The sequence below is a fragment of the Enhydra lutris genome, unplaced genomic scaffold (assembly GCF_002288905.1).
Source record: "Enhydra lutris kenyoni isolate GAN:26980312 unplaced genomic scaffold, ASM228890v2 scaffoldscaffold20, whole genome shotgun sequence".
Classification (NCBI taxonomy): Eukaryota; Metazoa; Chordata; class Mammalia; order Carnivora; family Mustelidae; genus Enhydra; species Enhydra lutris.
This window is the reverse complement of record NW_019154104.1, coordinates 17,402,345-17,417,057: the sequence shown is the minus strand read 5'-3', so window position 1 is coordinate 17,417,057 and position 14,713 is coordinate 17,402,345. Positions and strand designations below refer to the sequence as shown.

The following is a 14,713-nucleotide window of genomic DNA, read 5'->3' as shown; positions in this document are numbered from 1 at the left end:
CTCTCAGTCCTGCTTAGGGATTTTAAAGTTGGAACCTCTTGAAATCTTTAGTAAAGCTTCCCTTGTGGCTCTCATTTCAACCGTGGTCGTGAAACGAAAACTGAATGAAGGCTGCCCGTTTCACAAATGAGCTTCTTGTCTGTTTGGCCTTTCAGAGCTGTCCCACGGTGGGCAAGGGAGCTGGGCCTTTGTGCATCCTTGATAATCAGTCCCGGATGCGGGCAACCCGGAAAGGTGGGCGTGGGCCACACTTCTTCTCCTAGGAAAGCTTGGGGCTTAGAACCAGGGGCCTTGTCTCTTCCCCAAAGGGACACGTCCATCTGGGGCTTTCTGAAGTTCAGGTCTCCTTCTCCCACCTCCGGCTGCCTTTGAGATTGGAGCCGCCCTCCTGCGCACACAGCCACAGGGACATCCTCAGGCAGAGGGGACACCAGGCAGAAGCACACCTGGCCCCAGGGTTAGAGGGGAATAAGGCAGAGAGGAAGAAGAGAATCCCCACTTCATTCATTTGCATCTTTTTGTGTAGATACGGAGAAATTTTTCACCACCGGACAAAGGGAGCTCTACCTGGAGGCCTGCAAACTGATGCGCGTAGTGCCTGTCTCCTACTTTCTCCGGAACATGGAGGAGTCCTACATGGACCTCAACCACCATGGGCTGGGCCCCAACGGTACCAAGGCTATTGCTATAGCCTTGGTGGTGAGCATGACAATGGGGGCACATGGAGACTGGTAGAGGTGGGGGTTGATGGAGTGGGGGGCCCAAGACTCAGAGAGATCCTCCAGGGGACCTTAGATTGCAAGCTTTATGCCCACCCTACCCCAGGCTCTGCTTGACTTCCAGTTGATTTACCTCACAGACATGTGTGCCTCACTAGCTCCTGGGAAGGGGGCTACTAGGGACCGTGGCCTTGGAAGCCTATGATCTTTCTGATCCAGGAAGCAAAGGCAACAGCCCTGGGTAAGTGGCCGGGCTGGGTACTCATGCAAGTGCATAATACGAAATGTCAGACTGGATCTCAATTCCAAAGCTCACCTTTGCTGTAAGTAGGTTCGCTACTGAGCTATTGTAGTCAGTGTTTGCCTTTTGCAACATTATAATTCTTAAAAGATCATACTGTAGAGTAGATCATGTTTTCCCACAGGAATAATTCTCTCTCTCTTTCTCTCTCTCTCTCTCTCTCTCTCTTGGCTCAGCATGAGCAACCAAGGACTTGACCTTGAATTCATCCTGGCTTTATATAATTATAATTGATTGTATACAAACCACCTTGCATCCCAGAAAAACAGAACACGTGACGACTGTAGGTCAGCACAACACTGTTCATTTAAGACGGTAAAGGGAAAGTTTGATTAAAAAAAAAAAAAAGCACTCATTTTGGGAACTAGAACAGCATTTACGTTTAGCATGTGTCCATTAAGAGGCTACATGAAATGTGAGATTGTGCTGCTTTCTGGGGGGGAGGGAAGAGGGGAAGAGCAGAGAACGAAAAAGCCGTCTCAAAATTTATTGAGTGTTGAAAGACTGATTAATGAGGTGTTAGGAATGCACCATTACCTCATGAGTTTCATGGGGGAAAAAAACAGATAATAATGCAATTCTCTCAGGACTTGGGCCACTTATCTCTTAGTAACAAGTTTCCATCTGGGGGGAGTCTTCTGTTCTCTGATTCTCTGTGTCACTAATTTGACAGTTAATCACTGTGACATTTCGGTGGACTGAACCGCTCTTTATCTTTTGTACTGTTCAGCTTTGCACATTTTGTGTTTTCCTGACTTAGCTTAAAATCTCCCTGACAGTAGACGTTGTGTTTCATGGGTCTCGTCCCTCCCTCCCCGCCCGCCTCCGCGCCCTTGGACTTGGTGGGGTGCAGAGGTGTTCCCTGCTCTCGCGCGCTTGTTTCCCCAGCAGTGGGCACAAAGAGTAATCAGTGGCTACTGGCCTGGGTGAGATGAATGTGGATATGCCTTGGGTCGGGGGCTGTCCCCTGCCCCCCACACCGTGCTGCACCAGGACCCCCGAGGTGTGGAAGGGGAGAATAGCCAACGGTGCTGCTTAGAGCGGACCCCTGGCCCTCTTGCTGCGAGTCACTTGCTCTGACCTTGCTGCCTGTGGGCATGCCGACTGGCTTAGATGTAGATATTTAAGACTGAAGTCCAGGTCCTTCCAAGCAGCCCTGGGGCCGCGTTCTGACTAAAGAAACGTGCCAGATAAGCCAGAGCCTGAGCAAGACCTCTGGAGGAAGCCGGCCCAGTAGACGCCTTCTGTTTCAGCACCGGATTAAATGCATCAGTTTCTCCCTAATCTTAGAGTAGGTCACAGCTTCTCTCCTCCAGGCTAAATAACTACACTCTGTGTAGCTCATCCCTGTGCCCCGCATTTTTCAGGGACTTCATCGTTTTAATAACCTCTTTCTAAATTCCCCTGCAGAGCCCCCTTTGGTGGAGGTGCCCAGAATAAGCATACCGTCCCAGCACGCCTCGGCGGGATGGCTCGTCCCCGGGCGTCCTCCTGCTCCTGTCCGTTCTCCAGAAGTGCTGGCCTGCCGCTCTGTGCCCTCTGAAAAGGCCAGGATGTTAAGGGAAAGGACAGGCTCTGGGCAAGGGCCGGGAACTGATCGGGTCACTGACTCCCTCTCTTTCTGCCCCTCCTCTTGTGGCGGCCGAAGTCCAACACGAGTGTGGTCACCCTGGAGCTGGCAGACAACTCTCTCATGGAGGAGGGTCTCCTGAGCCTGGTGGAGATGCTACAAGAGAATTACTACCTGCAGGAGATGGTACTGTGGCCCCTTTGCCGGCTCCCGTCCCCGCACCGGGGCCCCCCACACCACCTAGGATGGGCCAGAGACCCCCCGCCCTCGGCCCCGGCCAGCCTCCAGCTTCCAGCGATGGGCCTGGAGGCCCCTCTCCTCCAGAGGTGACTTCTCAGAGGAGGGCCGCGCGTCAGAGGCTGGCCGGGAGCGGGGGTTGTGTTCCCCGTGGCCCAAGGAAACTCTAAGAAACCAGTTCTGTCTGGACCTTATAAGCCCTTCCGCAAAGTCGCTTTAAAGTGAACTTAGAGAAAATAAAGGCACAAAATACTTCCTTCAAACACAATGTGTCTGGAGACAGATGATGGCGAGGGTTGCATAAGCATGTGAACGTACTTCAGACCACTGCACAGTACCCTTAGGAATAGTTAAGAGGGTAAATGTTGTGTTATGTCTAGTTTACCATAATTTAGAAATGGGGGAAAAAGGAGGAGAAGCAATTAAGATCATAAGGGCTGGTTTGTATAAAGGTCCCTCCCACAAACCCTAAAAGACTGTGTCCATTTGTATCCCTGCGTGTTCCTGGCACAGTCATTCATGTTTCACAAATCAGTGAATGAAATTTACAATGATGAATTACTCTGAAGGAATCTTTCAATTGCTTTATGCCGAACTCTCCTAATAAAGCTGTCTTAGGTTTCAAAAAAATGTACAGTAAGTTTATCTAAAGTACTAGGGCTGAGGCGCCTGGATGGCTCAGTTGTTAGGCGTCTGCCTTTGGCTCCGGTTGTGATCCCAGGGTCCTGGGATCGAGTCCCACCCTGGGCTCCCTGCTCGGCAGGAAGCCTACTTCTCCCTCTCCCACCCTCCCCTGCTTGTGCTCCCTCTCTCACTATGTCTCTCTCTGTCAAATAAAATAAAATCTTAAAAAAAAAAAAAAAAAGTAAAGTACTAGAGCCAAACCAGAGAAGTGGGGAGTCACCAAAACTGACCAGAGAAAACTGAGACCAGCAGGCGGGCCTCCCAGCCAGGTGTTAGGGAAGCTGAATTCTCATCGTCCTCTGCTCCTTTGCTCTTCCCAATCCTTCCTCCCCTTTCTCCCCTGCCCCTCTCCCCACCCAGCCCTACTCCCCAGTGCAGGTCTTGAGTAAGCCCCTCCTGGACACCATTTGTTAATGAGGGTGCTTGGGTGGCGTATTCAATACACACATAAGGGTGTTCTTGCTTTTTAGAATGTTTCCGACAATGATCTTGGCTTGAAGGGGGCCAGAATCATCTCAGAATTCCTTCAGAGAAATATCTCTTCGCTCTGGAACCTCCAGCTTTCAGGTGAGCCCATGGAAGACGAGGCAGGAGAGGACAAGGGGATGAAAAGGAGAGAAGGGGTAGAGCAGAGAATCCAGGGTCTAACGGAGCCAGACCAGGTTCCAGAACACTGTGTCTGCACCCTGTTAAGCCCTTTGGTCATCTTTTCCCCTCCCCATGGCCACACTGGCTTCCTGGCTCTCCCAGACAAGAGACTTCTGACTCACTTGGCAGCATGCCAGCCTCCGCTTGAAAAGTCTCTACCCGAGGTATCTGCATGGCTCATTCTGTTGCTTTATTCATGCCTCTGTTCAAATGTCCTCTCATTACAGGGGACTTCCCTGACCTCCCCTCCATCTCCATCACTGTCCTGTTTCCCTGCGTTTCTTAACAGCATTTATTGCTACCTGATCCCCATTGTACACTCAGTTTGTAATTAGTCTGTTATCTGTCTCTCTCACAGAAGAAAAACAAAAAAAAAAACAAAACTCATTTGAGAACTCTAGCACCCACAGACTTGTCCTCACTCAGGTTTGTGGTTTGGGTTTATATTATCTTCAGGGTCCTGGAATTTAACCTAAGTGGTCCCATGCTGGTAATGCCCTGAGGCATGCGACAGGAACAAAGAGAACACCCCACTGGAGGAACAATCCCTTGACCGAGGCTCCAGGCTGTTTGGAATTCTCACAGATAAAGCTCCACTAAAGATGGGCTCACAGTCCAAAAATGCAGAGCAAGGAAGCGAAACACTGTGAGAGCTGTCCAATTCTAGTAAGTGGCAGCATCAAGAACTTGAGAAAATAGAATTATTAGAAATTGGAGTGCCTGGGTGGCTTAGTCGTTTTAACATCTATCTTCAGCTCAGGTCATGGTCCTGGGGTCCTGAGCTGGAGCTCCACATCAGGCTCCCTGCTCGGTGGGGAGCCTGCTTCTTCCTCTCCCTCTGCCCCTCCCCCACTCATGTATTCTCTCTCTCTCTCTCTCTCTCTGTCTCTAAAATAAATACATCTTTTTTAAAAAGATAAGAAGAAGAAGAGGATCATGCCAGGGGCACCTGCTGGCTCAGTCAATAGAGCATGCAACTCTTTATCTCAGGGTCGTGAGTTAGAGCCCCACATCGGGGGTAGAGAGTACTTAAAAAAAAAAAATCTAAAAAAAACAAACAAACAAGAAGACTATACCAAGCTATAATTCCACCAATGGAATATCTGTTTCCTGGTTATTAGCAAGTTTTTGGTGAATTCCTGGTTATTAGCAAGTTTTTTGTGAATCAGAATAATTGAATGTATAGATGTTGAAGTCACAGGGGAGGGAGGGACGAGACCCATGAAACATGACCACTACTGTCAGGGCGCAAATCCTGGCTTTGACACAAGGCAAGTTATCTAGCCCTTCTGTGATTCATTTTTCTCATTTATAAACGAGGGAGAATAATATTACCTACTTCAGACAGTGACTGCTGAGATCAAGTGAATTAAAATTTAGAACACCTAGAACAATACCTGGCACATAAGAATTCAATAAGAGTTCATCATTGTTACTATCTTTATTACATCCCCACATTACTACTGAAATAAAACATCTTTTCCAGATGCTCATTTCCATTTTTATTTTCCGCTATGAAATGCCAGTTGTTCTGTGGGATTGTTTGTATTATTGAGTGTTAGAAACTATATATTATACATATTCACACTTGAATGTTAGAATGTTACCTATGGCTTTGCTTATGGTGTTTTCTTACACAGATTTCTTATTAAGTTTGTATTTTTTACTATTGTCAATTCTTTTTTTTAAGTGATTTTTTAAAAAAGATTTTATTTATTTATTTGACAGAGAGAGAGAGAGAGATCACAAGTAGGCAGAGAGGCAGGCAGAGAGAGAGAGAGGGAGAAGCAGGCTCCCCACCGAGCAGAGAGCCTGATGCAGGGCTTGATCCCAGGACCCTGAGATCATGACCTGAGCCGAAGGCAGAGGCTTAACCCACTGAGCCACCCAGGCGCCCCACCATTGTCAATTCCTTTAAAAAAAAAAAAAAGTTCATCATACTTTTTTATAGATTTGACTTTTGTAGTCCTGCTCAAAAAACTGTTTTCTACTTTGAATTTTAAAAATGTTTTCCTTAATTTTCTTCAGATGTTTTTGTGATTTTGTTTTTTCATCCCTAATCTTTAGTATATCTGGAACTTGTTGTTGTTCATGGCATGAGGAAGAGAAAGAATCAAACACTGTATCTCCAAAACCAATAGCCAGGTGCCTCAGCATCATCAACTAAATAATCTAGTCTTTACTGACTAATCTGAAATGTCACCTTTATTTTATATTAAACTTCCCTATAAATACAGGTTTCTTTCTAGGTTTTCTTTTCCATTTCATTAATCTCTGTGTCTATATCTATGTCAACACCACACTGGTTTAATATTTGTTTAGAATATTAAAATTATATGCCATGTGTTTTAGTTTAATGATTATTTGTAATTAATAAAATATATCAAGTATACAATATGTAATATATTAGCTGTATAATTATATGACACAATATGTTTTATATTTGAGTGGACAAATTCTGACCTTCTTTTTCAAAGTAATCTTGGCTATTCTCGTGCAATTTCTCCTCCAGCTGAATTTTAGAATCATCCTGTCAAGTTCCATAAAAAAAAAAAACAAACGAAAAAACCCAAACTGTTGCGATTTTGCTTGGGGTTATATTTAGATTAGATTAATTTAGGAAAGAATTGATGTATCTGAGATATTTAATGTCTTCACTTAAGAAGACAGTAGCAGGGGGCGCCTGGGCGGCTCAGTGGGTTAAGCCTCTGTCTTCAGCTCAGGTCATGATCCCAGGGTCCTAGGATTGAGCCCCGCATCGGGCTCTCTCCTCAGTGGGGAGCCTGCTTCCCTCTCTCTCTGCCTGCCTCTCTGCCTACTTGTGATCTCTGTCTGTCAAATAAATAAATAAAATCTTTTTAAAAAAAGAAGAAGACAGTAGCAGGTTACAATTCTACCAATGGAAAATCTGTTTCCATATACGGTCTCCATTTTGGCTCTCAGCAAGTTATCTGTAAATGAGGATGGTTAAATGTGTGGATGTTGAAGTCAATGCTTGGGAACAAATCCCAAGCACTAGGTTTGTCTCTATTTCTTCAAGGCTTTATCTTCTTCAGTAAAGTAGTGTGCTTTTATTCCATTAGAAGTAGAAGTCTTGCACATTTCATAATAGATCCAGGTGTTTTATCATTTTATTCCTGCATGAACAGAATGCCTTTTCTATCATATATTCTAAGTGGTTATTACAGATATGTCTGAGAGCTATTAATTTCTGCATGTTGATACTATATCCAGTCACTTTATTCATTCATTCATTCATTCATTCATTTACTTAGAGAGTGCAAGTGGTGGGGAGGAGAGGAGGAGAGAGAGAGAGGGAGAGAGAATCTGAAGCAGGCTCCTCACTCAGCGCAGAGCCTGACATGAGGCTCAGCACCCCGAGATCAGGACCTGAGCCGAAATCAAGAGTCAGACGCTTAACTGACTGAGCCACTCAGGTGCAAACCTCACCCCCGCCCAGTCACTTTATCGAGTTATCCTACTAGTCCTAACATTTTCATCAGTTAATTTTCTTAGATTATTTAGGTAGGTGATCCTGTCTGCAAATAATGGGAGTTTTGTCTCTTCTTTCCAGTATTTATAGCTTCCAGTGACTTTTCTAGTTGCATCGGCTAAGACCTCTAATATAACGTTAACCTAATACAGAAACCTCTCTAAAAAGACAAATTACCCAGTCCTACTCCAGGCTGCTGAATCAGAGTCTTTAAAGGAAGGGATCTAGGCATCTGTATTTTATCAAACTTACAGCCAGCTCTACTATTTGTAACCATTGATGTAAAAATAATTTGAATAGCTAGAAACCTAATTTTATACCTAGACTAGCTTATTATCTCATTTTATTGCACTGGTACAGATGCAACCAAGAAACATTTGTGTCTCAGTGGATTCATTCATTCATTCATTCATTCATTCAGTAAATGTTGACAGAACACTGTTAGGTGCCAAGCACTGTTTGGGTGTTAAAGATAGACAGATCATTAAAAGTTTAAAGGAGAAATTTGGGGATAAACTTCTATGTCATTTATTTTCCAGAAATCTTTTTTTTTTTTTAAGATTTATTTACTTGAGAGAGAGTGCGTGTGAGTGGAGGAGAGGGGGAAAAGGGAGAGAATCCTCAAGCAGACTCCCTGCTGAGCACAGAGCCTGATGCAGGGCTCGATCCCAGAACCCCAAGATCATGACCAGAACCAAAATCAAGAGTCAGATGCTCAGCCGACTGAGCCACCCAGGCACCCCAATTTTCCAGAAATCTTTTAAACTGTCTAGCAGTGCTGGGCTGAGAGTAAAATAAAGAGGGCACATGCCTCAGTCCTAGAATTTAAGGGGCACAGAAAAGCTCAGTAACCAAGTAAGTAATACTGTGTTGCAGTGTTTATAAAAGTCAAAAACGATGTAAAAAAAAAAAAAAAAAAAGTCTGTGCTGAACAAAATATCAACACTTCCAATATAAAACAAGATCCAAAAGGAACAGATTGTGGTGAGGTGAGTGAGGGCTCGCCATGCAAGGGCAGGGTCTTATCCTACCTTTATTTAAAATTTTAAAACTTTGTTCATCCTAGAAGTGTTGCATTAATTTTTATTTTTAGAAATATTGCATTTTTAGAAATATTGCAATATTTCTAAAAATTCTTTTGTGAATAAATATATTGCTCATTGCGCTTAGGGAGCTGGGATTTTGGATGCAAAGGGCTCGCCTCAATTGGTCCCCTCTGGTCCTGCGACTGTGGTCTTATTTTTTATCACACGACTAACTTCAGGCACCAGAGTAGGGTTTGGCGCCACCAGGGGGCGCACAGGGGCGGGTACACGGGCTCCTGGAACTCCTTGCCCTATCAAGGCAGAGAGAGCAAGGAAGATTAAAGAGAAAGGCAAACAGTTGCCTTCTTTTCTCTTGTTTTCTTCCATATCCATATTTTGCTTAAGTACTTGCCACCTTTCTTATGGCTGATTGTTCCAAAAGGAAGAGCCTGGCAGGGCCAGGACTCGGGAGGGCAAGGGAGCCCTAGTCTGGACAGCCTTGCAAACGCCCCCCCTCCCCTCCCCTTCACTGCAGGAAATAACTTCAGGGACAAATCCGCAGAACTGTTGTGCCAAGCCTTGTCGGTAAGAAGTGAGGGGCGGGTGCCACTGAGAGCCCCCTGGGCCATGGTCCTGGGCCATGTGGGGGGCCTGGCGGGTGGCTCTGGGCAGAGAAGAGTGAGTTCCACCCAAAAGTCTAGGGAGCTGGTAAGGATCTGGACTCTGCCGAGCCTGACAATAGCCACGGCAGCAGCAGGGCTGTTTGGAGGGGACAAAACTCTCCCAGGGGTAATCAACTGTTACAGAAAATGCGCAAGAGACTATCTTCTGTCTAAATGCTCTGGTCCACTCAATTTTTGGTGCGTGGGAGCCCTCCATCACACGGCCCTGAGATGAAAGAGGTATTTGCAGCCATAGAGAAGACAAAAATCACCTCTCTACACGGTCTCTTTCTCCAGGCCAATTACCAAATCAAGACGCTGGATCTCAGCCACAACCAGTTCTCTGATAAGGGAGGAGAGTACGTGGGCCAGATGCTGGGTGAGTCCCCCACCGAGGGAAGGGTCCAGCAAAGGAGAGGCACTTGGCAGACGGTCGGTCACCTGTCAGGGCTGCATCCCCCTGTTTTGTATGGTTATTGAATGCTCAAATCATAAAGTGATGGAAGCCACACCCCAGACATTTTAAGTGGAGCCAACATCTGAATGTGGGAAATAACACTTTACAAAGATCAGAAAAACATACGAAGGAATAACTTGCTGACCTCAGTGAGGCTAAGGGTGATTAAATAGGCACGGCAGGTGAAAACTGTAACCAAAATGATTCATTTGTTTGACAACGATAAGTTTAAAACTTGCCTCTGATAAAAGATGTTATGGGACAATGTGAAAAGACAAGCAACAGAGAGCACACACTTGCAGCATCCTATCATATACAAGATTTGTGTTCAGAATATTGATAAAAGATCCTACAGATCCTTGGACAATGATGAACACTCCCAGTAGAACAATGATCCTACAGAAAGCCAAATGCCTAAACTCTCTAGCAATTAGAGAAATGCAAAATAAAACAATGAAAAGATCCCCCTTGTCCTCTACCAAAGCTGCAGAAATTTCAAGTTAGAGAATACGTAGTGCATTGAATCCAGGGGAGAAATAAGAACTCTCTGAAGCTGCCAGTTTGGGGGAGCAGTTTGACAGTATCTAGTAAAATAGAAAATGTATATATTCCATGATACAACAATTCACCGGTGCATGTCTCAGCGACGCTCCCACGCGTACATAGAGATGTCTGAGGAGGCTCATTGCAGATTTGTTATAAGAAAAAAAAGAAAGAAACTAAATGTTCATTCCTAGGGGAAATGAGTAGAAAACGGCATCACCGTTGGCGGGAGAGATGCTACTCTAGGTGGGGTGGCGAGAAAAAGCCCCACAGGGAAGGTGGCTTTTTGTTGAAACCTGACTATCAAAGAAGAACCAGGTTCTGGAAGCTCAGCATGCCAGGCGGAAGGAGCAGAGCCTGGCAAGTCTGAGGAAGGGGGGCGGTGGGACTGCGGCAGAGCAGGCAGGGGAGAGGGGAGGAGAGCGGGCAGGGGAAGCGAATGGAAGGAAGAGGTCAGCGCGGTGGCCTGCCGCTGCTCAGCCGGGGCTTGGTGGGCTAAGACAAGCATGAAGTCGTGTTCATCATCACGTTCCCCATGTGATGGAAGTCGGCGCAGGTTGTTAGCATCGGGGAGTGACACGGCCGGCTTCGCAGTTTAGAGGAACTGTTTTGTGAAGTTTATGCAGTTTTATGAAGAACACAGCTGAGGACAGCCAGACTCTTTTTTTTTTTTTTTAAAGATTTTATTTATTTATTTGACGGACAGAGATCACAAGTAGGCAGAGAGGCAGGCAGAGAGAGAGAGGAGGAAGCAGGCTCCCCGCTGAGCAGAGAGCCCGATGCGGGGCTTGATCCCAGGACTCCGGGATCACGACCTGAGCTGAAGGCAGAGGCTTTAACCTACTGAGCCACCAGGCGCCCCGACAACCAGACTCTTAAATACAGAGAACAAACTGGTGGCTGCTGGGATGGGGGTGGGGGCCACGGGTGAGCTGGGTGGAGGGAATTGAGAGGTACAAATGGCCAGTTATAAAACAAGTCATGGAGATGAGAAGTATAGTATAGAGAACATTGTCAATAGTATCTTAATGGTGTTGTCACTATGGTGTCACTATGGTGACACTTGCCATAGTGAGCGCTAGGTAATATATAGAATGGTTGGATCGATATGTCATACACCTGAAACTAACGTAACACTGTATGCTAATTGCACTTTAATTAAAAAGAAAAAATGTAAGAAAGAAGGTCAGTTAGGAGACTAATACTGCAGTCCAGGCAAGAGGGGACCATAGCTGGAGCTGAGAGAAAAGGTAGTAACAGAGGGGAGTGGAAGGATCCAGAATGGACTTTGGAAGTAAAGCCAAAAAGACTTGCAGATGTGGAGAATGAAGGAAAGGGAGCGAGAAAGATACATGCCTGGTTATTTTGTTTCAGGAACTGGTTGGATGGTGGTGCCATTTAATTAGAAGGGGGAACTCAGGGAGTAAGTATTATGGAGGGACAGGAGTCAGGAGCCAAGACTTCCGTTTTGGTCATGTGATGTTTGCATGTCTGTCATCTGCGGTGAGACATACAGTTTGCTACATGGGTTTAGAACTTGGTGAACAGGTCAGGACTGGAGATCTGGACCTGGGAGTTAGAGGCATTGCAATGTATTCAAAACCATGGGGCAAGATGAGATCATCGAGGCAAGGAGTGTGGATGGAGTTAAGATGATGGCCATTGGACCAGTCTGACACCTTCACGTGTCCCAGAGGGGGAGGGGGAGCCTGAGCAGGCGTGGTCAGCTAAGTAGGGGGAAGTGAGGTATCAACAAGCCAAGTAAGGGATGCTTTCAGGAAGGAGAAAGTGGTCTCAGGTGGGTCAAGTGCTGTGTAGACATCAAATAAGATGAGGTCAGAAAAGTGACTACAGGACCCGGCAGCATGAAGGTAATTGGCGACCTTGATGAGAGCTGTGTTAGTGAAGGACGTGAGTGTGGGGATCTGACTAGAGAAGGCAGAACTGAAAATGGGCCGCAAAGAAGTGAAATGGCAATGTGGGCACTTCCAGGAGCTTCTCGGAAACGAGGCTGGGGCAGAAAGATGGACATGGAGGCAGGAAGGCTCGTAATGTTGGAAAATACTCATAGGAAGGAAAGAAGAAGATATGGGTCGTGAGAAAGGAAGAGGAGGTAGTTGCAGAACAGAGTCCTTGAGAAGGCCGACAGAGGAGCTTTGGGGAAGCGAGACAAAAATAAAACCAGATGAAATCAGAGAGGGAGACAAACCATAAGAGACTCTTAATCATAGGAAGCAAACTGTGGGTTGCTGGAGGGGCGAGAGGTGGAGGGATGGGGTAACTGGGTGATGGGCATGAAGGAGGGGACGTGATGTCGTGAGCACTGGGTGTTACATACAACTGATGATTCACTGACCTCTACCTCGAAACTAATAATTCACTGTAAGTTAATTAACTGAATTTAAATTAGAAAAGAAAGAAAGAAAATGCTGGCAGCCATGGAGTGAAGAACAAAAGGGCAGGGATAGCCTCTGAGAAACGTGTTGAGAGAGGGAGGACCCGGAAGTGTGTGCTCGAGGTGACAGATGTGGGGGGCGGATAGAAGGGGTAGGGAGTGGAGGAGGGTAGAACTCTCCCATGTCACTGCTGCCACCTGCTCAGTGAGGTGTGAACGACATCTTCCCCAAGAGAAGGGTCCAGGCTGATAGGTCAGAGGGGAGGAGCATAGTGCACCAGCCTTGTGGGGCAGTTTGAGTCCATCTGAAACCTGATGTTCAAATACGTTAAAACTAAATTTTAGGGGCACCTGGCTGGCTCAGTTGGTGGAACCTGTAATTCTTGATCTTGGGGTTATGGGTTTGAGCCCCATGTTGGGTATAGAGATAACTTAAAATTGCTTTTAAAAAACTATAAATTTGGGGTGCCTGGGTGACTCAGTTGGTTAAGTGTCTGCCTTCACCTCAGGTCATGATGGCGGCATCCCAGGACCGAGTCTCGCGTAGGACTCTCTGCTCAGGAGGGAGCCTGCTTCTCCCTCTCCCTCTGCCCCTCCCCCCTGCTTGTGTGCACGCTCTCTCTCTCAAATAAATAAATAAAATATTTTTTAAACAATAAATAGATAAATAACCCTAAATTTTAAAACAACATGAAAGTGAGACAGACTCCTATTGTATATGAGCTTTTTAAAAAATATTATTATTAAGGCTGCCAGTGATTCAGTGATTGTCATGGGATAGGCGTCCTGCTAGACATTTTACTTCGGTTTTCCCCCAAAACCTTGTATGGGTTACTACCTCCACTTTCACAGCTAAGAAAACAGAAGTAAGGGAAGAATAAGGAGCCCACTCAAGGTCACACAGCTAGTCAGGGGTGAGAACAGAAGTCACATTTAAATTGTGTGGTCATCGAAGAGATGCAGGTGTACGAGGCACAGTAAGGGAGGGAATTGGCAGAGAAGAGGGAGTAGGGATAGGAAGAGAATGAGAGGGGGAAGTTTGTTCTCAAAATGGTGTAAGGTGTTGGGCATTTTACTCAAAGTCCATCCTGGGGGTTGACACAAGAGACAATCAGTACACAGCGCACTGACCGTGGAAAAGAACATCGAGTAGGACATTTTCCTGGGTCTGAGGGTGAAGGCCCTCCCTCCCGCCCAGCCAAGTTTCAAGGGTTCTTCAGCCCCTTTCCAACGGTGTCCTCAGCATAGCCGCCCTCCCCCAGTACAAATAACCATAATCACAAGTTTCAAGAGGATGTTTTCCCAACCCTAGGTAGCACGTAAGCAAAAATATTTTTTTAAGATTTATTGATTGATTTTAGAGAGAGAAAGAGCTGGCGAAGGGCAGAGGGAGAGGGAGAGAGTCCCAAGCAGACTCCCCTGCTGAATGCAGAGCCCAAAGCAGGGCTCGAACTCACAACCCTGAGATCATGACCTGAGCTGAAACCAAGAGTCAGACGCTTAATAGATTGTGCCACCCAGGCGCCCCCAAAATATTTTTAAGTTAAAAAAAAGTACAACTTCTATGCAAACCAGCTTTTAGATAAGCCTGGTGCCTCACCACTTAGAACTGATGGTGTCCCTAAAGCTTTCCGGAGCCTCCTCTGCTCCGTAGTTCTCCAAGAAAAACACATCGCGTGATGCAATAGGCCATCACCGCCTCCCTGTGTAACTACAACCCTTGGGTTCCAACCATCTCAATTAGTTGAATGGCTGCATTACGTCCCGTCAGATGGATGTTTGTTATGTACTTGACCCTTCCCCTGTGAGTCACGAATGTTACTTTTCTAAGTGAGGCCACGGTTAAACACCTGCAAGCATGGGACTCACCTCACATCCTGCACTGTCTCCTTAGGAAGGGTCTCACAGGTGACATTGCTTGCATGATAGGACACACACAGTCCAAGAGCCAAATATCTGTGACCAGATCACATTTGCCA

General features: G+C 46.1%; 1 protein-coding gene across 1 annotated transcript in view; it reads left to right on the top strand.

Moving 5' to 3' along the window:
* The window catches only part of LOC111148784 (leucine rich repeat containing 74A), a 44,185-nt gene that overhangs the window by 16,150 nt on the left and 13,322 nt on the right, over window positions 1-14,713 (top strand). Inside the window, 5 exon segments of the mRNA XM_022505595.1 lie at window positions 527-699; window positions 2,669-2,776; window positions 3,982-4,078; window positions 9,213-9,262; window positions 9,637-9,718. Coding sequence (XP_022361303.1) covers window positions 527-699; window positions 2,669-2,776; window positions 3,982-4,078; window positions 9,213-9,262; window positions 9,637-9,718 — 510 coding nt within the window.